The sequence below is a fragment of the Cyclopterus lumpus genome, chromosome 18, assembly GCF_009769545.1.
Source record: "Cyclopterus lumpus isolate fCycLum1 chromosome 18, fCycLum1.pri, whole genome shotgun sequence".
NCBI lineage: Eukaryota > Metazoa > Chordata > Actinopteri > Perciformes > Cyclopteridae > Cyclopterus > Cyclopterus lumpus.
Window position 1 is genome coordinate 2,179,183 of NC_046983.1, and position 25,818 is coordinate 2,205,000.

The following is a 25,818-nucleotide window of genomic DNA, read 5'->3' on the forward strand; positions in this document are numbered from 1 at the left end:
TTTTGTTTCCCACTGAGACTAGTGTTGTGTATCATGAGCGCCCTCTGCTGGGCCCCTGCAGACTTGAGCAGTGAACCCCGCAGACTGTTCTGTCTCCGTGGTCGTTGCTCTGCAATGGGCTCCGTTGTAATGCACGATGCAACATCATGCACGACAAACCAGCAGAGCGTCAGAAACAATCTGAGACAGCCAAGTTAGTGAATCGCTTCGTACTGAACACCATTTTAACGTCAGCTTGTAGCAGGTTTGTTATTCAGATAAACGTCCCATCGGTTCCTGTCAGCCTCTCCAGGGGAGGAGCTCTCTCCTTAAGGAGACCAGGAGATGGAGTCTGGACTTTGGTTGGAATGTACAGAATACAAACCAGTTTTATTTGTTGTTTTTGTGCAATAAAAGAAGATAAATGGTTATAAATATCAATGATGTAAACAATTAAGTAAAAGAAAAGACAAAATGTCAAAGTTTACATTTCCAATAAGACTTTCAAGATGATGAGGTGAACCAAGAGTTCACTTATTTACTTCTTCTCACCATTCAGTCAACAAAGAACATGTGATTACATATTGATACATGAAAGAAAAACATAATTAAGGATGCCATCATTCAATTTACACTAAATAATATGAGATTATATGTGAAGAAAACAGTGATGAGACCAAAACACTCAATAAAAAGAAAGAAATCGTAATTCATCAAAGAGAATAAAACTTAAATGACGATGAATCTTATGAATAAGTAATTTACACTATAACACATCAAACATATTACTTATGATTAAACATAATAATCTCAGTGGTTAAATATTGTTTATATTAATATTGTAATATATTGGGAAACTTTTTAACTAACCCTTCAAGAGTTTTTGCTCATTACAGGTTTAAACTCTATGGTTTAACTCAAACTATGTTTTACTTGGTCCGCAGTAGATTTGCTTCCATCAATGACGACCTTCGCTGCCCTCTCTTCCAATAGTGTGTCTGCTCCCTCAGCTGCACAATGTCCTGCAGCACCACTACAATTCAATTCATTTCGTAAAGCCCAATATCACAAATTACAAATTTGGGCTTTACAATCTGTACACATACGACATCCCTGACCTTTGACCTCACATCGGATCAGGAAAAAAAAAAAAAAACTTTCACAGGGAAAAAAGGGAAGAAACCTTCAGGAGAGCAACAGAGGAGGATCCCTTTCACCGGATGGACAGATGAATAGATGTCAATAGATGTCATGTGTACATGCAATTATGACTTTGCACCAGTAGTTGCTCTTACACCTGTTGCACCTCATGCCTTTATGTTGAGGGTAACCAATGCCTGTATAGCTGAGACAACTACACTGAGACTCGCTCCGAGGCCAAAAAAAGCTCCGAACAATACAACTGATGTAACAGCTGCCAAACAGATACCAAGCCACTGAACTGTTCTGTTTTTAGCCTCCTCTCTGATCTCTCCCTCTGACATGTTTCCTGATGACTGTCTAATGAGTTGCTCCTCCTGTATTATTCTTTCCTGCACTGCTTGTAGCATCTCATTGGTGTAGCATCTTCCTCCGTTTGCCTCCACCATCTGATCTATTGTCTTGAGGAGCTCCTTCACCTGGACCTGGTTGTTCCTGTATTCTTCCTGCTGGTTGTTCTTCCAGTATTTATTATCAACGACGTAGCAGCGGCCTCCACACTTTGCAACCAGATCCCTCACAGGCACATTATCTTTGATACAGTCCTCAATGGTCTCTCCTTCAGGGAGCTGGTCACCATGAGTAAAGAGGACTGTCGCATACTGGAAAAATTCTTCAGAAAACATTTTTTTTATTTTAGTGATGACAGCCTGCTCGTGCTCGGTGAATCTCTCCACTTTGAGCACAATGAGAAAGGCATGAGGCCCAGGAGCGCACTCTGTGATGCACCTCACTATTTCAACCTTCATCTCCTTCTCAGATCGATCTGTGTCAAAGAAACCAGGACTGTCAATCAAAGTGACGTCTCTTCCATTGACAGGTTTAGTTACTGCTTGACATGATCTTGTTTCAGAGCTGAGAGTGTGTCCGATCTTGACCAGCTGCTCTCCAAATATGGTGTTAGTCAGGCTGCTTTTCCCAACTCCAGTTTTTCCCAGGATGACCATTCTCGTGCTGTTTGACACTGAAAGAGAATAATGTCCATCAATAATACTGAACATTTGTCATAATAAAAACAAAACTTTGTTGGTCAGAAGTCCGTTGGTACATATTAAATAGCTGCATCAGCATAATAAGAGAATGAAGAATAGTGTCAACACTTTAAACTTTTAAACACCGACCTATTTTCTAGGTTTCTGCTCAAAATAACATACCCAAACTAAAAAGGTGTATCTCTGCAACCACAAAGGATATTTGAATAATGTTGGTGTTATAATAAAGGCAACCCATGTATGCTTTTGTTCAGATGTGTAAATATTATTATATGTGTTACTGGTTAAGAGTAAATAAAGATGAAAGACAGCTAAAGTTGAATTTCCAGGTTTGCCTAAAAAATAAAAAGCACTTTCAGGATGATTATCTCTTGGAAGGATGTAGAGCAAAGGGTTAAACTCACTCGGATCACAGCACACTATGGGACCAGTCTCTCTGGAATGTTTGACTTTGAAAAAGTAAAGCAGAACAAAGTTAGAGGTTTTAGTACAGATTAATTAGGCGGAATGGGTATTTGGGCAATTTGAATTTTCTCATGTACCAAACCATATATTTCACTTGTATATTACTTATGGTGTTCAATACATCCAAATACAGCAGTCTTTGTTCATTAGAAGAAGAAACATTTTTTTTTTTTTTTTTTTTTTTTTAAAAGCCAAAGATAAGCAACATTTGTGACTAAAGCGATTCATGTTGCTGTGCTCTTTGGCTCATATCTCAGAGATGCTTTGGTGCAGAAGGATTTAGAAAAGATATTTAGAATCTGTGTTGAATCTTCTTGCTTTTCGCTATCTGGCTTTTTCTGATAGCACCGAGCTACGGGATGCTAGTTCCAGAAACGTGCTGAGTGGGCTGACTCCTGACAAAATGATTATGATATTTTCACAATTCTTTCAGTTTGTGTCTGAGTTGTGTGGAAATGGCTTACTGATTCTTCCCAAGTTCTATTGTTTAATTTGATGTATAACATCAATATATGTGCTCATGTTTATTGTAATGTTTTACACAGTTTAACTATAATGTGTAAATCAGCCACCAATTCGGGCCGCGGGGTTTAAAAGGTTAAAAAAGCCCAACGAGCATCAAGAACATTATAAATATATATACAAATATAAATAAAGTATTCTAAAAGTGAAAATCCCTGTTCACAATATAAGTTCATCTATCGTGGTGAAGCCACCTTAATTCATAATAAATGTGTATGTGACACATTGAAATAATAGCTTCAGCTCACAAGATTTGACGCTCCTCAGTTTTCACCTATAGCTACTTGATCCAAATACTGGAGGTCCTGATTCAAAACTATTACTGTGATCCTATTAAATGATTGTTATGATATTAAGTTAAGATTAACTTTAATAATGTGACTCATGAAAACAACATTAATACTCTTTGGCACAGTACAGTCACCTGCTTAAAGAGAGCACGCGACCCTGACAAAGGTCAAGTGTATGACCTCCTCCCAGAAACGGTTTTATTTTAACTTATAATATATTTTATATATAATAATATTCAACATGACTATTTTCCATCTTTTTGTAGGACAAACTCATATGTTAGTGTCCTCTAATCCTCTAAACGTACAATATAAAGCTTTCTGCTGCTTGAGGTCTCAATAACAGGTGGAGTTTGGTGACGTCATGAAGCAGCGTGGGATCATGGGAGTTGTAGTCTTCCCCACCACCGCGGTCAACTTCTCCCGGTTCGGATTCCTTCAGTGTTCCTCGTTAAGGAGGTTTTTACCGGGAGCCGAATTCTCCGCAGAGGTCTCCTCCTCTCAGAAAGCAACGGACCCGGTCATGAACACCGGAAGAGACTCTGAAGGAAGCAGCTTCCGGTTTAAAACCGCTGTTCTGAGACCAGCTGCAGCTCGTTTGATTAGCTTGTTTCTCTGACTACGGGCCCACAGCCAGTGATGACGCTCCCTCTCTCACTCACTCTCTACCTCGCTCGACCATCGCTCTCTCTCTCTCTCTTTCTCTCTCTCTCTCTCTCTCTCTCTCTCTTTCTCTCTCTCTCTCTTTCTCTCTCTCTCTCCGTTAACAAACATGAACTCTTCTACTTGTGATCATTCCGTAAAGTTTCACGTCTATAAACAATTATTTTTCTTTTACGAAGAAACCAAAACATGTTTTTAGACACTCTTCCATATCTGCAACAAGTACGACAGGAATTACATAATTAGTTTATAACTTTTCATAATGCGTTACGTTATAAAGAATTAATAAATAATAACAACAACTAGAAGAAGTAACTTTAACTTACTGCCCATGTTTGTAGTCGACGTCCTGCGTGTTTTTCCTCCTGTGGTCCTCTGCTGCTCCTTAAGTTTCACTTTCACTTACTGTAAGGGCGTAATGCGCGCGCCTGTGTGTGTGTGTGGGTTGGGGGAGGGTAGTGTACTTTACCAAGTAACAACTTTATTTATTCAAATAACATTTTCATATTTGTGGTGGTGATGCATTAAAATACACAAAGAACCACAACTATTGTTGAACTAAATGATGTTGTGCATAGTTTATGAAACATTTAAAAAACACTCCAACCTGTGCAATATTAATACAATATTAATACACTGTGAACATGCATTCTGCCTGTGTTTATATAATATTCAGTTAGTGTAGATTATTTACATTTGTTTTACTGTTTTAGTTGTTTATTATCTATATCACCATTGATGACTATGTCTTTAGTGTGCACTTTACCCCTTTGCTGCTGTACATTTCCCAACTGCGGGACTAATAAAGGATTATCTTATTTCAATGTTTTGCTCTGTTACAGGAAACAGTGAACAATGTTTCAACAGGAGACAGAAATACAAACAACAGTAGAAACTAGTTTGATTTTTAATTAAGATTGTATCCATGATTGCTGTTAAAAGTGTTGTCTCTTTGTCTTGTATCTGTTGTTAGCTGGTGAACCTCAAACTAGATAAGGCACTGGAAGAAGGCTTGTTCAGTGACCTCTGACCTCAGTAAGGAACGTACCACAAAATCTACACGCAAGACGGTCTCAGCCTGCTTGGGGGGGCGTTAATTGCAAATATTACTGAATTTAAGTTATTACTAATCCATCCCATTTTCATATTATTTTCTCTTTTATTTTGGTATATATAATTTACAATATGCTATCCTTAGTTTCCCCCTGGGACTAGTGTTGTTTTGTCCACCTGAGGGGTCCCTGCCCACTGCCCAAGTGATACCCCAGATACTGTACCTCCCTCCGTCCAACTGCACACTTCCCTGGGTTGGCAGTGAGCCCCGCCTGCCTCAGGGACTCCAGCACCGCGCCCACCCGCTCCGCCCAGGTGGTGCTGTGGATGATCACATCATCCAAGTAGGCGGCAGCATATGCAGCGTGCGGACGCAGCACCCGGTCCACGAGGCGTTGAAACGTGGCTGGGGCCCCAAACAACCCAAAGGGAAGCGTGGTGAATTGGTACAAACCAAACGGAGTGGAGAAGGCCGTCTTTTCCTTGGACTCTGGCGACAGAGGAAACTGCCAGTAGCCCTTTGTTAAATCCGGGGTCGTAAAGAAACACGCAGTGCCCAGCCGGTCCAGGAGTTCGTCGACCCGGGGCATTGGGTAAGCATCGAACCGTGACACATCATTCACCCTGCGATAGTCCAGGCAGAACCGTATAGATCCATCCTTCTTGACGACAAGAACGATGGGGCTACACCAGGCACTGTTGGACTCTTCTATTACCCCCATCTCCAGCATAGCAGCCAATTCCCTCTGAACCACTTTTCTTTGCGGTTCAGGTAACCTGTAGGGCCGTAACCGCACCGTCATGCCCGGAGAGTCTCAATCTGGTGCATGATGAGGTTTGTACGGAGAGAGAACACGTCAGAAAACTGCTCTTGCAACTGGGCAATATCTGTTCTCTGGGTCCCGGAGGGATGGTCTTCACAAAGGAGCGAGGCCGGATTGGTGGATTTTAGGACATCAGGCCCCAGCTGCTCTCTCATATACCGGAGACAACAGAGAAACAGACTCCGCCTCTTTACATGCCTTTAGGAGGTTGAGGTGGTAGAGCTGTGTAGCCCCCGCCGCTGTCAGAACGCACAACCTCATAGTCAACATCCCTCACTCGCTGTGTGACCACAAAGGGCCCTTGCCACTTGGCGAGGAGTTTAGAGCTGGCCCACTCCCTCCGGACGTCCAATACTCCTGCCCTAATGTTTGAGGGACCCCCTGTGGGTTGGGAAGGGTGCCGGCGTTTGCTGGGGTCAGAGGATTGGGGAACCGGGGGAAGGTGCTGACCGCGGGGCCGGTATGGGTCGCGTCAGGAGCCTCTTCCGCAGGGCGGGCGTCGGACGAGCCGCAGCCAACGCCAGGTGACCCCCGCCAAAGTTATGGCGGCATCCAGCGGCGTGTTCCGATGTTCTGGCCAACAGCCCCCCCATGAACTGCTCCAAGACGACCTCCTCCACTGCTGCCTGGGCCCCTCCTGGGCTCCCGGGCTGTAGCTATCTGGTAGCGGTGTCTTTCAGCTGGTGCGCGTACGCAAAAGGGTCGGTCCTCGGGCCCCAGCGTGGCCTCGCGGAACCAGACGATCCATGACGGCTTTACGCACAGCTGCGTAATTGTAATTGTGAGAAGAGGCAGGAGAAAGGCACAATGAGAAAGGCATGAGGCCCAGGAGCGAACTCTGTGATGGATCTCAATATTTCAGCCTTCAGCTCCTCCTCAGATCGATCAGATCAGGACTGTCAATCAAAGTGACGTCTCCTCCATTGACAGGTTTAGTTACTGCTTGACATCTTCTTGTTTCAGAGCTGAGAGTGTGTCCGATGTTGAACAGCTGCTCTCCAAATATGGTGTTAGCCATGCTGCTAAATAAATTATGATAACTTATAATAATGACATGTTTTACAAGAAAAGTAGGGCTTTAAATTTTAGGAATTGTTCAGGGACACTAAAATTCTCCACATTATGTAAAATTATTGTATTGTAATAACAAAAAGAGATTGAAAAGAAAAAGGTTGGATTAGATTACATTGAACTTTATTGTCATTAAACAGTATAATAGCGAGACAACGAAATGCAAAAGTACAATAAGCAGTTACATGCAGAGTTATGCGGTATATATGAGTATGAAATGAACAGTGATGTGTAGAAAAAGAATATAAGCAAAGCAAAATACAAAAACACATCAAAGAATAAACAAACAAACATGGAAAGTGTAAAATAATTAATTTTTTGATTATTAATCACTTTCATCTTTCCAAAATGTGTAATTATTTCCCCACTGAACCAATCGCTAAATCCTGGTTTCCAACTTATCATTGAATCTTTCACCCCTTCACAAAACAAATATATATATAAACTTGTTCTGCCTTTTGACCGGCTGCAGGACCTTAAGGGCCAGACCGGATTCAACAGTTATTTTAGAGTTAAAATCACATCCTCTCCTTCACCATGTGGTGTGTATTGGACAGACAGCTACTGCCCGATCAACAGTAGCACATTAACCACCCCCAATATAAATGTGTTCACCATAACTTCATCAGTTCTGCATAATATCTGGTGAGATCGTACTGGGATCCAGTATTCTTAAGCTCAAAGCCGGGATAGAGAGGCTCAGTGAACTTGATGTGTTCTTTGTGGAGCAGAGTCATCGGGTCGGAGACGTTATAAAAGGACAGAGTACCTAATTTATAATCCAGGTACACTCCGACGCTGGAGGACCGAGGGCCGGACACCGCTTTGCTTCCGTTGTTGTGGCGGAAAGTGGAACCGTTTGGGGAGCACAAGAAACTCCACGACTTGTTGTCGGTTCCAAACTCTAGGTCCTTTGTTCTGCTGCCGTCTTTGTAGAACACGGCCACAGACCAAGTAGCACCGCTCCAGCTGACCTCCCAGTAACACCGCTCTGACAAACCCTCCCTGCACCACACCTGCCCCATCTTCTGCTGGGGAGGGGGGCGAGAGTATTCATGTCTACCATAACCATTATTATAATTCAGACGTGTATCTACCGGACAGTAGTTACTCGTCACCCGTCGGTGTTCTTCTGAAATGGTCAAATATTGGGAGACGTCGTTCTCATCCAGGGTGAGAGGACGGCAATCTGACGGAAGAACAAAGCAGGAAAAGAATTTTAAAAAGGCAACATCAGCAATAATTCAGTTCATCATTAATGCACCGGTGTAATGTGGAACTGCGTCGAGGTAAATGTTTCACTCACAGCGTAAAAAGTCCTCTCTGGTCTTTGGCGCAGGTGGCACAACATCTATATTAGACACTGAGAGAAAAACAAATACCTAAATATAACTGGACCTGAATGAAACCTCTTCAATATCCGGATTCATATATTTATGGAAGGTACCCGTGTTAAGGATCCCGGGCCACGTGTCCTTCAGGAGGCGCTCCATGTCATCCCTCAGCTTAGACACGCAGTCGGTCAAAGGCTTGAACGTTGAGCGTTGAGGATAAAAAACAGAAACAGGAGGCAAGTCTGGAGATTCACAGAAGGTGGAGAGGGACTGGAAGCTCTGGAGGGGAAGCAACGAGTCGGAGACCCGAAGAAAAAATACATAGCTGAAAGGTCTCAAATGTTCCCTTGCAAAATTAATAAAGTATCGATCCATCTATCAGCTTCATGTTGCACTGCCACATTTGGCCAGCAGATGTCCCTCTTGAGCAACGTATTCAGCTGTGCTTTGTTCTCACTAATTAAAGAGCTGAGTGGTACCTGAATGAAATGGATGTGGTCTTCCGTATGAGACAGCTGTTCCAGTTCCGCGTCTCTCCCCTTCATCTTGCTGATCTCCTCCTCCAGCTGCAGCTGCAGCTCCTCAGCCCGAGCGGCTGCACTCGCTTTCTGGGCGCCGATCAGCTGCTTCGCCAAATGGCGCTTTTTCTTCACCGAGCAGATCATCTCTTCAAAGATCTTATCACAGGTCTCCATTGCAGGCTGGGTAGAGGTCTGTTTGTGAACACGAAGACAACGATCCTTCCTTTAAAACAGTGATTGAGTTTTTATACATCTTATTTAATGATAGATTGATTCAATGTTTTAACACTTTAATCTAGAGTGGTTGTTCATGGCAAGGAAATGAAAGGCTCCGCCCACATATTGTAGCCTCAAAAACACCGGGTCAGAGGTCAGAACCCAGACAAGACTTCTTCTATAGTGCTCAATACAACTCAGGTGTAAATACTCAAGTCTAATGTCCACCTTGAAATCCTCCAGAGCCTGCAGCAGCCCATTCAGCTCCTTTTCTCTCTCCTGGAATCTCTGCTGGACTTTCTTTTGACTGACAATCAGCTGTTTCTGCAAGAAAACGTTGTCGTCACAGCAAAACGATTTGTTAATGAAATTATTCTGTGTTTTCAATCAAAACTGAGTCGTCATACAGATCTGACTATCACACAGCAGTAACCAACAGATCTTTCATGTGTTTTTGCCTCTACCTGTTCCTCGGCCCTCTCCGATGCAGAAGACACCGTATTGTGGCTCTTGTGCTCATCTATAATGCACAGATAGCAGATACACTTCCTGTCCGACCGACAGTAGACCTCCATCAGCTTGTTGTGCTTCTCGCACATCTTCTCCTGCAGCGGGATCGTAGCCGAGACCAGCTGGTGCTTCTTCAACACGGGGACCCTGTGGTGAGGCTCGAGGTGAGCCGCACAGTAGGACGCCAAGCACGTCAGGCAAGACGTGGTGGCTTTGGTCCGTCTGGTCCCACAGCAGAAGTCACAGACGACATCTTCTGGGCCGCAGGCTGGAGGAGGAGGGGGCTGCTGGGTGCTGCTCTTCTTCAGCTTCTCCACCACCTGTGCGTGACGGGGAAAGTTGAGTCAGTAGGTGGCGCTCTGACTGAAATTAGACTTGTCGATATTCTCAGGCCGTGACATGTAACAAGCACGACCAGTTTGGGGCAGATTTGAGCAAGTCCAGTTGAGCCACTAGGTGGCACTTTGAGAATGTGAACATATACATGCACCACGTGTCTCTACGTGAAGTGTAGACCACGTTGTGTAAATTACATGTGAATCTGATGCATTTTAGGCTCCTTTGTTTTGGCCAGTAGGGGGCGTTTTGAGAACGTGAACAGATACATGCACCACGTGTCTCTACGTGAAGTGTAGACCACGTTAAATGTAAAAAAAAAGTAATGCAAAAATCAGCCCTGGCTTAGATTTGAATATGGGTCTCTGGGTCACAGGGCGAATGATGCGTTCACATTATTGTATAAAACTTGTCATTTTTTAGTAGGTATTCCTAATAATTTCGAATGTTTCTTCATGTAAATGTGTTCAGGCCTTGACTGGCATCATGCATGATTATTTTTGGAAGGATTGGATCAGTTAAAGCAACAGTTTATAACATAAGAAAACACAGGAAGTGGGCGTTTATTGGGGTCCACATAACGACAAGTGAAATGCGGTGAAAAGTCACTATTTCTCTAACTAATCATCTTCAAGGCCTTCAGATCCTCCTGGAAACAAGAATGAAGTCGATCGGATCATTTTTGTGGGAGAAAACCTTAAATGTATAATGGCGAAAAGTGACAAAAACAAGCGAAAAACGTCCAAATTCTGCACATTTTTGTAGCGCCCCCTAGTGTTCAAATCGCACAAGTTCTTTTTTACATTACAGGATGCAATGTGCACATATCCTGCAAGTTTCAAGTGATTAGTCCCAATAGTGTTGTAGTTATGAGCATTGGCAAACAAGACACGCCCCTAAGAGGTTTATTGGTCCATATGTTCTTAGTACAATGAGATATCAAAAAGCTTTTCATAACTTTAGATGATATAACTCCAATAATGAGCGAGGTGAAGAAACACAATGAGGTGGATTTATATTATACACTATTTATATTTTATTATAATATATTCATGATATGTATATTGTATATTTACATTAGATGGTATTTATATATCATATGATTATATGATATATATATATATATATATATTAATATACTGAATTGTATGAATAAGATGTCCTTATTATGTCAGTGTTGGAATACATGTTAAATATCAAAGTAGAAATGTGTGTTTGATACTATTTTTGCATTGAATCATCAAAAAATTTATTATTAATACATATTTAATAAAATTTGTTTGTAGGGTGGTTTGAAAAAAATCTTAAATCTAAAATGGAAACTGTTTGAATAGAAGTAGGCGTGTCTGGTTCATAGGCACAGCATAAGCAATAAAACTAAATAACTTCAGGTGTTATGAGCCAAAATGGCGACATGGTGTCATAAAAAGATGAATCTATGATCATAGAACCACTCCAGCTCCCCTGAACAGCCAAGCCTATCGGATTTTAAATTACTGCAGATAATAAATTATTTCACAAGAAATAATGCAATTAAATGAGTTTGTTGTGTTTGTTCACAATCCTCACAAAAGTGAATTGGCTCACAAGACGAATATTTACTAAGATATTTTGTATTTCGTAGAACAAAACGTAAACATATCTTAAGCTTGTATTTGCTCACATACCTTATTTAAAGCTAATTAAAAAGTGTGTCCGGACTCGTCACCTCAGCCAGCAGGGTGTTCCTCTTGAGGAGCGGCCTCGGACTGAAGGTCTCTCTGCACTGAGGACAGCTGGACTGACCCCCCTCCGCCTCCTGCTGGTCCCAGCAACCCCCGACACAGCGTCTGCAGTAACTGTGTCCACAGGGGATGGTGACGGGTTCCCTCAGCAGGTCCAGACACACGGAACAGCAGAACTGGTTCTGGTCCAGGTCCAGGTCCAGGTCCAGGTCCAGGTCCAGGTCCACGTCCACGTCCACACCGCGCACCGGCTGCTGCTCCGCCATTTCTAGATTCACGTGCAAGAAACCGTCGGTTTCGTTTCTCCTCAGAAACTTTGAGGAGGCGGGGCTTTTATTTATAAATATATAAATATATAAATATATAAATATATAAATATATAAATATATAAATATATAAATATATACATTTATAAATAATATAAATATTTAGATATTTTTATTAATTATATATATATTATTTGCATTACACTTACATTACTAAGTAATTTTAATAAATCAGAAGAAGCTGTCCGGTTTGATCTCCAGCCAATCCAAAGACGAGGATTGTAACCAACCAATTAGATGTCACCAAAGAGATACAACGGCGACTGGGCCCGCCCACTTTCTGTCAAAAAGAAAAGTGGGACTGTTCTCTCGCGTCGGACGCGCGTGACGTTTGGGGGACACCTCTTAGAACCCGTCTCTCCCGGTGGAGCTGCACTAATGGGTGACACCTACCGGCACCCCGTGGGTGACACCTACCGGCACCCCATTTTCTTCGAGTGCCTCGGGGTGCTCGGGGCGCACGAGCAGAAGAGAATAGAAAGATATTTCCGGGTCCGGCGCAGATCGGGCGGAGGAGACTGCGGAGAGCTCCGGAGGGTCATGGATCGCACCTACTGCGTGGCGTTCACGCACCGACAAGGTGCGCGAGGCCGCGACACACGCACCTATTACCAAGTCGTGTTTTTAATCATAATACACCGTCTGTGTAGACCAATGCCGCTTAAAGAAGTAATATTACTTTTAAATGTTTAACACGGATTTGACCTGAACATTGTTATCCAACACAGAAACACCTGCGACGCCTTTTCCGGAGAAAGTGAAACTTAAAAATCGATGTTGTCTTTGAAGGCTAAAGACAAATAAATATATCCGAGACATATCAATGTGTTACATTGAAGTGTCGCCCTACAGCAACACTTTATTTTTCTATAAGTGACAGAAAAACAGAGAAAGAGAGTCTCAACTAATACAAGTTGTTGTTGTTGTTGTTGTTGTTGTGGTGTTCTAGACCAACAGGCGGTCCTTCAGAGGTGTGAGCATGTGGTGGACGGCGTGGTGTTGTCGGTCCGAGGCAGCAGAGGACCTCGGCCCTCCTCTCCGGGCCGCCGGGCTGCAGCTCCATTACAGGTTGGCTCAGCGAGAGGTCCGCGCGACCTTTTACCAGCGCGTTCACATCACTTGTACTTTTCTTTTTTTTGTATTGTACATCTCACAGGTTATATTATACTATGTTCATATCACAGGTTATATTGTACTATGTTCATATCACAGGTTATATTATACTATGTACATATCACAGGTTATATTATACTATGTTCATATCACAGGTTATATTGTACTATGTTCATATCACAGGTTATATTATACTATGTTCATATCACAGGTTATATTATACTATGTTCATATCACAGGTTATATTATACTATGTACATATCACAGGTTATATTATACTATGTTCATATCACAGGTTATATTGTACTATGTTCATATCACAGGTTATATTGTACTACGTACATATCACGGGTTGTATTATACTATGTACATCTCACAGGTTATATTGTACTATGTTCATATCACAGGTTATATTATACTATGTTCATATCACAGGTTATATTGTACTATGTACATATCACAGGTTATATTGTACTATGTACATATCACAGGTTATATTGTACTATGTTCATATCACAGGTTATATTGTACTATGTACATATCACAGGTTATATTGTACTATGTACATATCACGGGTTATATTGTACTATGTTCATCTCACAGGTTATATTGTACTATGTACATATCACAGGTTATATTGTACTACGTACATATCAAGGGTTGTATTATACTATGTTCATATCACAGGTTATATTGTACTATGTTCATATCACAGGTTATATTATACTATGTTCATATCACAGGTTATATTGTACTATGTACATATCAAGGGTTATATTATACTATGTTCATATCACAGGTTATATTGTACTATGTACATATCACAGGTTATATTGTACTATGTACATATCACAGGTTATATTGTACTATGTTCATATCAAGGGTTATATTATTATATGTACATATCACAGGTTATATTGTACTATGTTCATATCACAGGTTATATTGTACTATGTTCATATCACAGGTTATATTGTACTATGTACATATCACAGGTTATATTGTACTATGTTCATATCACAGGTTATATTGTACTATGTACATATCACAGGTTATATTGTACTATGTACATATCACGGGTTATATTGTACTATGTTCATCTCACAGGTTATATTGTACTATGTACATATCACAGGTTATATTGTACTATGTACATATCACAGGTTATATTGTACTATGTTCATATCACAGGTTATATTGTACTATTTTACTCCAGTACATAAATATTGTACTCTTTACTTCACTATCTCAGAAGTAAATATTGTACTCTTTACTGTACTACATCTCAGAGGTACATATTGTACTTTTTACTGTACTACATCTCAGAGGTACTTTTTACTGTACTACATCTCAGAGGTACATATTGTACTTTTTACTGTACTACATCTCAGAGGTACTTCTTACTGTACTACATATCAGAGGTACTTTTACTGTACTACATCTCAGAGGTACATATTGTACTTTTTATTGTACTACATCTCAGAGGTAAATATTGTACTTTTTACTGTACTACATCTCAGAGGTAAATATTGTACTTTTTACTTCACTATCTCAGAATACATGTTGTACTTTTTACTCCATTACATCTCAGAAATTCTAAAGTTAAAGACTTAAAGCATGCAACATACACATAAATACAGCAATACTATATATCCTGAAACATCAGATATAATAGTAAAACACTGAAAGGGAACATTTGACTACAGGGTACTTTTTGCTTTTAGTACTATTAGTACATTTAGCTGATAATAACATACTTGACTAAGGTTTTGAATGCAGGACTCTTTTTAACCTTTTTTAAGATCAAAGAGTTTCTGTGATCTGGAGGTTTCACAATTAAACACACATTGCATGTAATACAATTATGAAGTGAATTTAAATCAATCGACTAACATGCTTTGTATCTCATCGGCCTGTACAGAAAAGGTAACTAAAGGTAAAAAGAACAATACTTCCCTCTGAAATGTGGAAGAGAAGTGTTTAGTGTCTGAATGCAAACCACCTTTATACTTCCACCCACTAGACCTGATGTTGTGTATTCAAGGAAATATATTTCCATTTCACTGTGCATAGTTAGAGCTTTTATTTAACAATTTATGTACAGGGCAGCAGTTAACTGTTATCTTTATTTGGATGTCTCTTTTGAACCCAGAGCCCACAATGCATTCCTACCTCAACTCCTTCACCAAGTGGTGAAGAACATGAACTACAACTCAAGTCTCCCCTCCTACGTTATCTAAAGGAGTGCCCAAAGGCTGTGAAGGAGAAGCAAACAAGTATTCATCGACTCGGCGAGGCCAAGCTCCGCCTCCTCTGGAAAGACATGGAGCGCAGTTTGCTACAAGATTTTCCAGGAGTGAAGGTTGTGCAGGGAGCTGCAGGTCAGTTAGTCTTGGAAGGTTCTGCGGAGGAGATTCTCAAGGCTGAAGATTTTATCTCTGAGCAGGAGAATGCTGTGTTAGAAAGGACCGTTTCTGACATGAGCCTACATTCTTTGGCCTTCTTGAGAAAGGCCTACGGTGGTCCAGGGGTTCTAGGGGACTTTTTAGGGGTTGGGGGCAAGGTGGAAATAGAGTTGCGAGACACAGAGGTACGTTTCGTATCTCTTTCCACTGATGATCTTGATGCAACTGTAAAGGCACTGCAAGGTGAGATCAAGGAAGTCAAGATTTATGTCCCTAACTGCTCCTCTGTGCCATCTGATCTCAGGGAAAAGCTAAAGTCCAAGACAAGTGAGATGAACCAAGGCCAATACAGGGCTCAGGTTGTGTTTGGCACAGACAGCACGGTATGCCTACTGGGCCACGCCAAAGAGGTGGAAGAGCTGAATGAATTTGTCATCCAGTTTATTTTGGACAAGTCAACTGTTCAAAGCATTGTCCATCTGCCTTTCACAGAGTTAGCACAAGCGTTGCCAGAATTGCTGCAGCTGTATGGTTTTGACTATTCCGGGGTTACCTTCCATCCCAAAACATCTTCCTCTGGTTCCTTGGTGGTGCTGGAAGGTCCATCTGGAAAAGTGGCTGAGGTCAGACACTGGCTAGGTCTATTTCTGGACTCCTATCTTGAGGATAGAGTCACCACTGACGAGTTAGGGCCAGTAAGAGATTCCCAAAGTCCCACTGGGAATGATGCTTTCCCAAATGTTGCGCGTGATGTGGCGTCCTTAAGTTTGAGTGAAGTAAACGCAACGGTTGCTAGCTACAGCCTCCGTGATGGGTTCCAGGTGCTGGTGTGTCAGGGTGACATCACCAAACAGGAAGCTGATGCCCTGGTGAACGCTGCCAACGAAGATCTGGACCACTGTGGTGGGGTCGCTGCTGCACTGAGTAAAGCAGGCGGCCCTCAGGTGCAGAAGGAGAGCAGAGCGCTAGTTAAGCAGACTGGAAAGGTTGCTACAGGTGATGTGGTAGTGACCACAGGGGGGAACTTAAAGTGCAAGAAACTGCTGCATGCTGTTGGGCCTGTAGGAGGACAAGCAGGTGGCAGAGAGAAGATCTTACTGGAAAAAGCTGTACAGTCTGCTCTGAATTTAGCAGAGATGATGGAGTTCCAGTCGATAGCCTTGCCCTGTATCAGCTCAGGTGTGTATGGTGTTCCTGTCGCCGTGTGCTCTGACGCGATTGTAACCGCTGTAAAGAAGTTTGGCAGTCAGGGAGGGCGAAGTCTGAGCAGAGTCATCCTGATTGATAACAGAGGAGAGGTGGTGAGGGCCATGCAGGAAGCATGTGACCGGCTTCTCCAAGGGAAAAGCAGCGGAAACGACGCACCAAGAGATCCGGGGATCCAAAGAGGAGCCACTGGCGGAGCTCCTAAAGATGGTGTCCATGTGGAGATCATTCAGGGAACCATAGAGACCCAGCAGGTGAGAAATGTATTAAACTTGCTCATTGGAGAGTAAGAGAAACACATTTTTAGGATACACAAGTCCTTGGCATTTAAGCGTCTTTGTGTGTTCGATGTATTATTATTATTATTATAGTATAGGGCTTTGCTTATCGATGGCCAAAATGCAAAACCAGAGTTTCTGTGAAATGATCCAGGAAAAGTGGGGAAAACCTCCCATCTGCACTTTGTGTATTTTTCTTCTTTGACTTCTTTTCTTTTGTTCCGTGGGTGTCAGCTCATTCATCGTAAGCAAACCCCATGAGCAATAAATCGAGGGAATTTGCACGCAAGATAATTTACATGAAATGCTGTTCGACGCCCACCACATCTCCTGCTCTCTCTCCTAGGTGGATGCCCTGGTTTTGCCCATGGTTGGCCAGGATCCCGTCTCCACCCGGATTGGAAACACTTTGTATGAAGTGGTTGGATCGCAGCTGACAGAAAAGTTTAGAAAGAAAGCAAGAAAACAAATTGTGCCTGGTGACGCAGTCCTGGTGAAGGGCTTGCACACACTCCCATCTAATGCCGTGTTCTTCCTCGACCTCATTCCCTGGGATGAAGAACCAGATGGAGCTGCAGTTCAGGTGCAACAGTGGAGCGTTTTCTGTTCTCTGCACCTTTTTAATGCAGTATTTCTATTGTCGAAGATAAAAATAATGTATTCCTGACACTTTCCAGGTTCTGAGACTGGCCATCAACAACACCCTCACCTCCTGCGAGCACAAAGGGTTTGGATCAGTTGCTCTCCCTGTACTCGGTGCCGGGGTTGCCCTGGGCTTTCCCGACAGCGTGGTTGCCAGGGTTCTCCTGGAGGGAGTTCATGCGTTTGAACAGAACCGAGCCAGCAGAACCCCATTCCTGCTCCGCGTCGTCATCCACCCCGATGACGAAACGTCCAGCGAGGTGATGGGAATGCATTGTGCCGTAAACACAGACTACTTACGATGGAACTCCAACATTTTGATGTATTTCGAGTGCAAAAAAGAGGTTAAAATACCAGGGCTAATGATATTAAGTGAAATTAATCTTTTGTCAAAAATAACGGTATTATACAACATTAGAAATCTCACACAATTGTGAATCTCACACAAATGCATATGAATGCAATTTCACTTTTTATTAGCCTTTTATGAGCATAGAAAATGGCTACTACAGGCGCAGACGTCATCTCTAAACACCAACTCCTTCTTTCTCACGTCTCACGTTGCTTATTGTAAACGATGACGAGAGAAAAGAAGAGGAAGTCTTTATTCGCCGGCTACACCGGAACCGGCAGAATATTGTCCGTTGGCCCCCAGCGGCTAAATCGTCTTCAGACCCAATAGCCATTGGGTTCCAAGATTGCAATATGATTACATGTAAATCTTACAGTTGATTGTTCACGTAATAAACTAGTATAAACAGTTGTGTTTTAAAACATCATAGGAGTATTTGCTTGGTATTAAACCCTTTCCTTGTCTCTGCAGGCCTTCAGGTGTGTCCAGGAAGCTTTCCAAACCAAAGGATTCACAAAAGGTGTTCCCCAACCAGACCAAGGTGGGTATAGATAATATATGACGGGAACCCATTTGACTATTTGTCTTTGATGGTAACTAAATGGAGCATTAGTGTGAGGAAAGCATCAGTGGAGAAGTGTTTTTAAGTCCATTCATTACTTATTCAGACTAGGATGTATTGTATGTGCATTGTGGATATTGGACATATCTGCTGTTGTAAAACGCTGCCCCCCTTTTTCCTTCAATTCATCAGGACCTTTCTCAGTTTTCTTGGTAAATTCAAGGTAACACTGGGTGGGTGATTGATAAACAAGCAAGAGACAAATGTTACTAAAACAGAGTCGTTATTCTCCTCTAGCGTCGACTCCGAGGAGGATCGTCCTGCTGGGAAAAACTGGATTTGGGAAAAGCAACCTAGCGAACACCATATTTGGAGAGCAGCTGTTCAAAACACACCAATCTGCCAACTCTGTAACAAACGAATGTCAAGCTGAAACCAAATCTGTCAACGGACGAAGCATCACCCTGATCGACACTCCTGGCTTCTTTGACACCAGCAGGCCTGAGGAGGACCTGAAGTCGGCCATAGTGGACTGCATCACAGAGTGCGCTCCTGGGCCTCATGTCTTTCTCATCGTGCTCAAAGTGGAGAGATTCACAAAGCAGGAGCAGGCTGTCATCACTAAAATATGCCAATACTTCTCTGAAGAGGTTTTAAAATATGCCGTGATCGTCTTCACACATGGCGAGCAGCTCCCTGAAGGACAGACCATCGAGGAGTTTTGCAGAGAGAACAAGGATCTGAGGGACCTGGTGAAGAAGTGCGGCGGCCGCTGCCACGTCGTTGATAATAAATACTGGAAGAACAACCAGCAGGAAGAATACAGGAGCAACCAGGTCCAGGTGGAGGAGCTCCTCAAGACAACAGATAAGCTGCTGATGGAAAACAATGGAGGCCACTACACAAACGAGATGTTTCCAGTAGTGGAGAAACAAATACAGGCCGAGGAAGAGGACATCAGAAAGAATACGTCGGGAGACGTGCCGCAGGAAGAGATCCGAAAACGGGCAAAGAAAAGAGTGTCTAACAGGTTGTTGATCCAACTGGCAGGAACAGGAACAGGAGTCGTGTTGGGAGCGTTCCTCGGCTTGGCGGTGATGGTTGGAGTAGCCATCACGGCTCTGCAAAACGTTGCAAAGTTGCTGACGCTGGCGAAGAGTGTCCGAGAAATAGATGGCGCTGCAATGGCAGGAGGAGGAGGAGGAGGCGCTGCAATGGCAGCAGCAGCAGCAGGAGAAGGCGCTGCAATGGCAGCAGCAGCAGGAGGAGGAGGCGCTGCAATGATGGCAGCAGCAGCAGGAGGAGGAGAAGCAGTCGGTGGAGTGGTGTTGGGAGTGACCGCCGCCGCCTTCGCTGCAACCGGAGGAATCCTAGGCGGCGTTATTGGTAACGAGGCAGCCGAGGATGCAGACACGCCATGGGAGGCAGTAGAGATGGCAACAAGTGCTGTCTTCGAAAAATCTAACACATTGAAATCCATTGCTCTTCGATGGCTCAAGTAGAGTTGTTGCTTTTGGCCACCCGGACCACGTTTATACCACGTACATCCCTTTTTATTTCGGTCTTTGTCTCCACCAATGCTCCGTATAGAGCCAGGGGGAAGTCCAGGGTCGGGTGATCATTCTTTGTGGGTTTCGTGGTCGAGTGGACAATTAATCAATATTTCATATAACAAAAGTGGATCGGTGCAGGTTTAAATGAAGGGAAAACCTGTTTATAACAAAAGTGGATGAAGGGAAACCCTTTTTATTATAAAGTGGGTGAAGGGAAACCCTGTTTATAACAAAAGTGGATGAAGGGAAACCCTGTTTATTACAAAGTGGGTGAAGGGAAACCCTTTTTATTATAAAGTGGATGAAGGGAAACCCTGTTTATAACAAAAGTGGATGAAGGGAAACCCTGTTTATTACAAAGTGGGTGAAGGGAAACCCTTTTTATTACAAAGTGGGTGAAGGGAAACCCTGTTTATTACAAAGTGGGTGAAGGGAAACCCTGTTTATTACAAAGTGGGTGAAGGGAAACCCTGTTTATTACAAAGTGGGTGAAGGGAAACCCTGTTTATAACTAAAGTGGATGAAGGGAAACCCTGTTTATTACAAAGTGGATGAAGGGAAACCCCGTTTATAACTAAAGTGGATTGATTGCAGTTTAAATGAAGGAAACCCTGTTCGCGGCTGAGAACCACTGATTAATCAAAACAAGTTAATTAATTAATTAATTAGTGATTCTGGAAAAAGGTGGAGACATGCTTTATTTTAAAGAGTCAAACCTCCTTCGTGAATATAAAAACAGTGCCTTGCATGAGTATATACATGATCAAATCCATTTACAATGTTTGATTATCTCCATAACTTTACATGTTGGATCATAATCGACTAGTTTCCACTGACCTGATTCTCTGTATTTTTTTCATTATTTGTTACCAAAAAAAATCTGTATTTCAACAATAAAAGCACTGATTGCAAACCCGTTTTCTCACTTGTCCATTTAGTTATTTACTGTGCGACTGGCGGTCTGTCTAGATCACCCTGCACCAAGGCAAGGCACGTTTATTTATAGAGCACAATTCATACACGAGGCAATTCAAAGTGCTTTACAGCTACATACAATTACAAAAAGACAAATGAAATCATTCCATAAAAACATAAAAAATAATCATTAATTAATTATATTAAAAGCGATAAAATACTTTCAGTTGTCAAATAGAACTGTTTTCAGCCTGGATTTAAACAGCCAGAGTTTTACAACCTCTGGCCAACAGGGGGCTCCCTAACGCAAGACAACAGCTTTGTTTAACCACATCAAGTGGTTTTGTCATTTAAAAGCTTTTCTGACAAGCCTTGACATATTTTGCATATATATATATATATATATATATATATATATATATATATATATAATATTGACACATATTTTCCTGGATGTTCTCGCAGTCGGGCCTGAAAAGTGTCCGAGCTCACAGACTTGAAACACAGTTTCCTGGTAAGTGTGCCGTACTCGTGCACTTCTTTATTTTTTAGCTTTTTATGATTTGTTTTGGGTTAAACGTATCGAAATTGTACAGATAAGATACTTTTGCTAGTTGATATTTGTTAATCACTATACAGAATAATATACACATAATAATTGTCAAGCGCATAGACCTGCAGGGATGAACTCAAATGCATTGATCCAACTCAATCTTGTGGAAATATTAAAAATCGGTACCCCAAGTTAATTCACGACTGCTCTTGTCGAATGTGATATTCACGTCAGGATAAAAACCCGACGAGCTTCACCTCGGCTTGTGACGTGTGTATCTGTGTTTCCGTTTCCACTGGAGTCCAGCCCCAAAGACACACTGTGACTGACCGTGTTTTATCTCAGATCTCTTTCTTCACGCCGAGCCCTTCTTTATTTGAACAGCTCTTACAATGGAGTCTTCTCTCTGTTCTCTATCGGGGCCTTCGGGATCCTTCGGGATCCTTCGGGATCCTCCTGGGATCCTTCTGGATTCTTCTGGATCCTTCGGGATCCTTCGGGCTCGTGACCCAGAAGTCGCCACAAATAATCTGATCTTGATATTATTTTGTGTTTTTAATCGTTGGCTCGTGACGTGATGTGTACGAGTACCAAAGATCAATCCATAAGAGCATTCTCTTGCATTCAGCAATACTTTGCTGTGTTTCATGTTCTCTTATCGATAGCCAGGCTGTGTGTGTGTGTGTGTGTGTGTGTGTGTGTGTGTGTACATCACACGACCACACACACATCTGTACACATGCATGAATATGAGAGTGTTTTGTATGAATATGAGAGTGTTTTGTATGAATATGAGTGTGTTTTGTATGAATATGAGAGTGTTTTGTATGAATATGAGAGTGTTTTGTATGAATATGAGAGTGTTTTGTGTGAATATGAGTGTTTTGTATGAATATGAGAGTGTTTTGTATGAATATGAGAGTGTTTTGTATGAATATGAGTGTGTTTTGTATGAATATGAGAGTGTTTTGTATGAATATGAGAGTGTTTTGTATGAATATGAGTGTGTTTTGTATGAATATGAGAGTGTTATGTGTGAATATGAGAGTGTTTTGTGTGAATATGAGTGTTTTGTATGAATATGAGTGTGTTTTGTATGAATATGAGTGTGTTTTGTATGAATATGAGAGTGTTTTTGTATGAATATGAGAGTGTTTTGTATGAATATGAGTGTTTTGTGTGAATATGAGAGTGTTTTGTATGAATATGAGTGTTTTGTATGAATATGAGAGTGTTTTTGTATGAATATGAGAGTGTTTTGTATGAATATGAGTGTTTTGTATGAATATGAGAGTGTTTTTGTATGAATATGAGTGTTTTTGTATGAATATGAGAGTGTTTTGTATGAATATGAGAGTGTTTTGTGTGAATATGAGTGTGTTTTGTGTGAATATGAGAGTGTTTTGTATGAATATGAGAGTGTTTTGTATGAATATGAGTGTTTTGTGTGAATATGAGAGTGTTTTGTATGAATATGAGAGTGTTTTGTATGAATATGAGTGTTTTGTATGAATATGAGAGTGTTTTTGTATGAATATGAGAGTGTTTTGTATGAATATGAGTGTTTTGTGTGAATATGAGTGTGTTTTGTATGAATATGAGTGTTTTGTATGAATATGAGAGTGTTTTTGTATGAATATGAGAGTGTTTTGTATGAATATGAGTGTTTTGTGTGAATATGAGTGTGTTTTGTGTGAATATGAGAGTGTTTTGTATGAATATGAGAGTGTTTTGTGTGAATATGAGTGTGTTTTGTGTGAATATGAGTGTGTTTAGTGTGTTTTTTGAAACCAGGAACAAGTGGACGAACCCTCCAAGTCGACTCTGACAGACGCATTCCTGTGAAGTGTTGACAGACCGCCAGGTAACGGGGACACACCTTCCCCTCACTACACTACGTGTTACAGCATGACAAATCAATCACAGAGAGAGAGGGAGAGAGAGAGGGAGAGAGAGGGAGAGAGAGAGAGAGAGAGAGTGGTTGTTGAAGGGGGGAGAGGTCAGGTTGAGAAAGAAAAGGAAGAAAGCTCCACATCACAGCCGTCTTCTTCCTTCCAGCTTTACCTTGAGGTGAGTCCCACTCGTGTTGTTTCACTCAGCATCGCTGCGTAAACAACTTGTTTTTGTTTACGCAGTTTGTTGCTGTGTGTTTTTTTTTTTTTTAGATATTGTCGTCAGGTTCAGCTGGCAGTTGTGATTTGTTAAATATGTGAACAATGTATGTATGTGTGTTTCTTTGGAGGCAAAACAGGTGAGTTTTGTTTTAGAAGGTGTGTGTGTGTGTGTGCATGAGTCAAACGATACAAACACACCTTCTGCGCACGGTTATGGTCTGTCATATGGTTTGTGCACAGGATATGAAAGAGAACGCACACTTTGAATACCGTCATGGTGACAAAACCAAAGGAATAAACAGAAAGTATTGAATATGACAAAGACACCAAACAGCTAATAGCTTCTCATTGGAGAGGTGTTGCGCAACATGGCCAATGTGGTCTGACCGGCTCTCTGTAAACACCGGCATGTGTTTACATCTGTTTGTCTCTCTTCCTCTGAAGCCTGCTCATTAATCGGCGTGAAATATGATATGTATTTCAAGAAATGTATAAACTTGTACTCGTGTATTCCTGGAAATGTCGACGTTTAATTGTTGGTAATGAAAAAATGGCCACAATTATTATGTATTGGACAGAGGTGTCGAGGCAATTAATTGTAATACTTATAACAATAATTATGATTGCTTTTTTATTTTTGCATATAGGTGTTTTTATTTGCTAATTTAACTATTAAGCTGATTTTTTTTTTTAAATCTCACTAAAGCACGTTTGTGCAGATTTTTTTAACGTGGTTTATTAAATTCAAAGCTTTTAATTTCCTGTTGATTTTGGACAAAAGAGTTTCGTGTTTCTGGGCCGTTGGAGCAGCGAGGCGTCGGCGTCCACGATGACGAGCGTTATCAACCACATTTATTTAATGCATCTTTTTCGACTATACCTTGAATAGGGAAGGTAGAGCCGTAGTAGCACTCTGGTAGCACTTAGATGTCTCTTACTGATAGCACTTTGTAGTTTAACACTTTAGTAGCACTTGAATGGCTCTTACTGATAGCACTTTGTAGTTTAACACTTTAGTAGCACTTAAATGTCTCTTACTGATAGCACTTTGTAGTTTAACACTTTAGTAGCACTTAAATGGCTCTTACTGATGGCACTTTGTAGTTTAACACTTTAGTAGCACTTACATGTCTCTTACTGATGGCACTTTGTAGTTTAAAACTTTAGTAGCACTTAAATGTCTCTTACTGATAGCACTTTGTAGTGTAACACTTTGTAGCACTTAAATGTATCTTACTGATAGCACTTTGTAGTTTAACACTTTAGTAGCACTTAAATGTCTCTTACTGATAGCACTTTGTAGTTTAACACTTTAGTAGCACTTAAATGTCTCTTACTGATAGCACTTTGTAGTTTAAAACTTTAGTAGCACTTAAATGTCTCTTACTGATAGCACTTTGTAGTGTAACACTTTGTAGCACTTAAATGTATCTTACTGATAGCACTTTGTAGTTTAACACTTTAGTAGCACTTAAATGTCTCTTACTGATGGCACTTTGTAGTTTAAAACTTTAGTAGCACTTAAATGTCTCTTACTGATGGCACTTTGTAGTGTAACACTTTGTAGCACTTAAATGTATCTTACTGATAGCACTTTGTAGTTTAACACTTTAGTAGCACTTAAATGTCTCTTACTGATGGCACTTTGTAGTTTAAAACTTTAGTAGCACTTAAATGTATCTTACTGATAGCACTTTGTAGTTTAACACTTTAGTAGCACTTACATGTCTCTTACTGATGGCACTTTGTAGTTTAACACTTTAGTAGCACTTAAATGTCCCTTACCGATAGCACGTTGTAGTTTAACTTTATTGAAGAAATTGTACTTGCTTGATTCTTGTTGCACGGTGGTGTAGTGGCTAGCACTGTCGCCTCACAGCAAGAGGGCCGCGGGTTCGATTCCCGGTCGGAGCGGTCCTTCTGTGTGGAGTTTGCATGTTCTCCCCGTGGCAGCGTGGGTTCTCTCCGGGCTCTCCGGCTTCCTCCCACAGTCCAAAGACATGCTGCAGGTTAATTGATCTCTAAATGTCCCATAGGTGTGAATGTGAGAGTGAATGGTTGTATGTCCCTACATGTGCCCTCGATGGACTGGCGGCCTG

The 25,818-nt window shown here is 41.6% G+C and overlaps 5 protein-coding genes across 8 annotated transcripts in view; 3 read left to right on the plus strand and 2 right to left on the minus strand.

Annotated features, from left to right (window-relative positions):
* Positions 1-337: 337 nt before the first annotated feature.
* Positions 338-4,528, minus strand: LOC117747566 (GTPase IMAP family member 7-like). Of its 2 annotated transcripts, XM_034556916.1 has the most exons (3): positions 4,438-4,528; positions 2,576-2,620; positions 338-2,143 (listed from the first exon to the last, which is right to left on the minus strand). In XM_034556916.1, the coding sequence occupies exons 1-3, from the start codon at positions 4,442-4,444 to the stop codon at positions 1,287-1,289; spliced, it is 909 nt and encodes a 302-aa protein (XP_034412807.1). In that variant the 5' UTR covers positions 4,445-4,528; the 3' UTR covers positions 338-1,286. The 2 variants fall into 2 exon arrangements, with proteins under 2 accessions (XP_034412807.1, XP_034412808.1); XM_034556917.1 differs by lacking the exon at positions 2,576-2,620.
* A 2,633-nt stretch (positions 4,529-7,161) lies between these two features.
* Positions 7,162-11,997, minus strand: LOC117747523 (E3 ubiquitin-protein ligase Midline-1-like). Its single transcript, XM_034556827.1, has 7 exons — positions 11,685-11,997; positions 9,595-9,960; positions 9,359-9,454; positions 8,873-9,106; positions 8,507-8,672; positions 8,366-8,422; positions 7,162-8,248 (listed from the first exon to the last, which is right to left on the minus strand). The coding sequence occupies exons 1-7, from the start codon at positions 11,964-11,966 to the stop codon at positions 7,671-7,673; spliced, it is 1,779 nt and encodes a 592-aa protein (XP_034412718.1). The 5' UTR covers positions 11,967-11,997; the 3' UTR covers positions 7,162-7,670.
* Positions 11,998-12,329: 332 nt separating this feature from the next.
* On the plus strand, positions 12,330-21,050 carry LOC117747487 (protein mono-ADP-ribosyltransferase PARP14-like). The gene is made up of 7 exons (XM_034556746.1): positions 12,330-12,606; positions 12,976-13,094; positions 15,292-17,004; positions 17,375-17,611; positions 17,706-17,930; positions 18,494-18,563; positions 18,882-21,050. Exons 1-7 carry the CDS (start codon positions 12,405-12,407, stop codon positions 20,084-20,086), a joined length of 3,771 nt encoding a protein of 1,256 aa, XP_034412637.1. The 5' UTR covers positions 12,330-12,404; the 3' UTR covers positions 20,087-21,050.
* LOC117747557 lies at positions 13,103-14,481 on the plus strand. Of its 2 annotated transcripts, none has more exons than XM_034556891.1 (2): positions 13,103-13,462; positions 13,547-14,481. In XM_034556891.1, the coding sequence occupies exons 1-2, from the start codon at positions 13,252-13,254 to the stop codon at positions 14,395-14,397; spliced, it is 1,062 nt and encodes a 353-aa protein (XP_034412782.1). In that variant the 5' UTR covers positions 13,103-13,251; the 3' UTR covers positions 14,398-14,481. The 2 variants fall into 2 exon arrangements, with proteins under 2 accessions (XP_034412782.1, XP_034412781.1); XM_034556890.1 differs by having other exon boundaries at positions 13,131-13,182; positions 13,267-14,481.
* Positions 21,051-23,566: 2,516 nt separating the features above from the next.
* Positions 23,567-25,818, plus strand: part of LOC117747554 (leukotriene B4 receptor 1-like) — an 8,426-nt gene continuing 6,174 nt past the window's right edge. For both annotated transcript variants that reach the window (XM_034556885.1, XM_034556886.1), the window contains exon 1: positions 23,567-23,675. The gene's annotated coding sequence lies outside the window, so the exon portion shown is untranslated. The remainder of the gene's footprint in view (positions 23,676-25,818) is intronic.

Bases quoted from the DNA above. Each gene is read 5' to 3' on its own strand.
- LOC117747566 (XM_034556916.1), bottom strand. The intron at 2,144-2,575 runs GTGAGTTTAACC...ATTCTCTTTCAG, and splicing joins CATAGTGTGCTGTGATCCGA to TGTCAAACAGCACGAGAATG.
- LOC117747523 (XM_034556827.1), bottom strand. From the start codon at position 11,966: ATGGCGGAGCAGCAGCCGGTGCGCGGTGTGGACGTGGACGTGGACCTG. The intron at 9,455-9,594 runs GTAGAGGCAAAA...GTTTTCTTGCAG, and splicing joins CGGAGAGGGCCGAGGAACAG to AAACAGCTGATTGTCAGTCA. The intron at 8,423-8,506 runs GTACCTTCCATA...TTTTTCTCTCAG, and splicing joins GCCCGGGATCCTTAACACGG to TGTCTAATATAGATGTTGTG.
- LOC117747487 (XM_034556746.1), top strand. From the start codon at position 12,405: ATGGGTGACACCTACCGGCACCCCGTGGGTGACACCTACCGGCACCCC. The intron at 12,607-12,975 runs GTGCGCGAGGCC...GTGGTGTTCTAG, and splicing joins GGCGTTCACGCACCGACAAG to ACCAACAGGCGGTCCTTCAG. The intron at 13,095-15,291 runs GTTGGCTCAGCG...TTTTGAACCCAG, and splicing joins GGGCTGCAGCTCCATTACAG to AGCCCACAATGCATTCCTAC.
- LOC117747557 (XM_034556891.1), top strand. From the start codon at position 13,252: ATGTACATATCACAGGTTATATTATACTATGTTCATATCACAGGTTAT. The intron at 13,463-13,546 runs GTTATATTGTAC...TTCATATCACAG, and splicing joins GTACTATGTTCATATCACAG to GTTATATTATACTATGTTCA.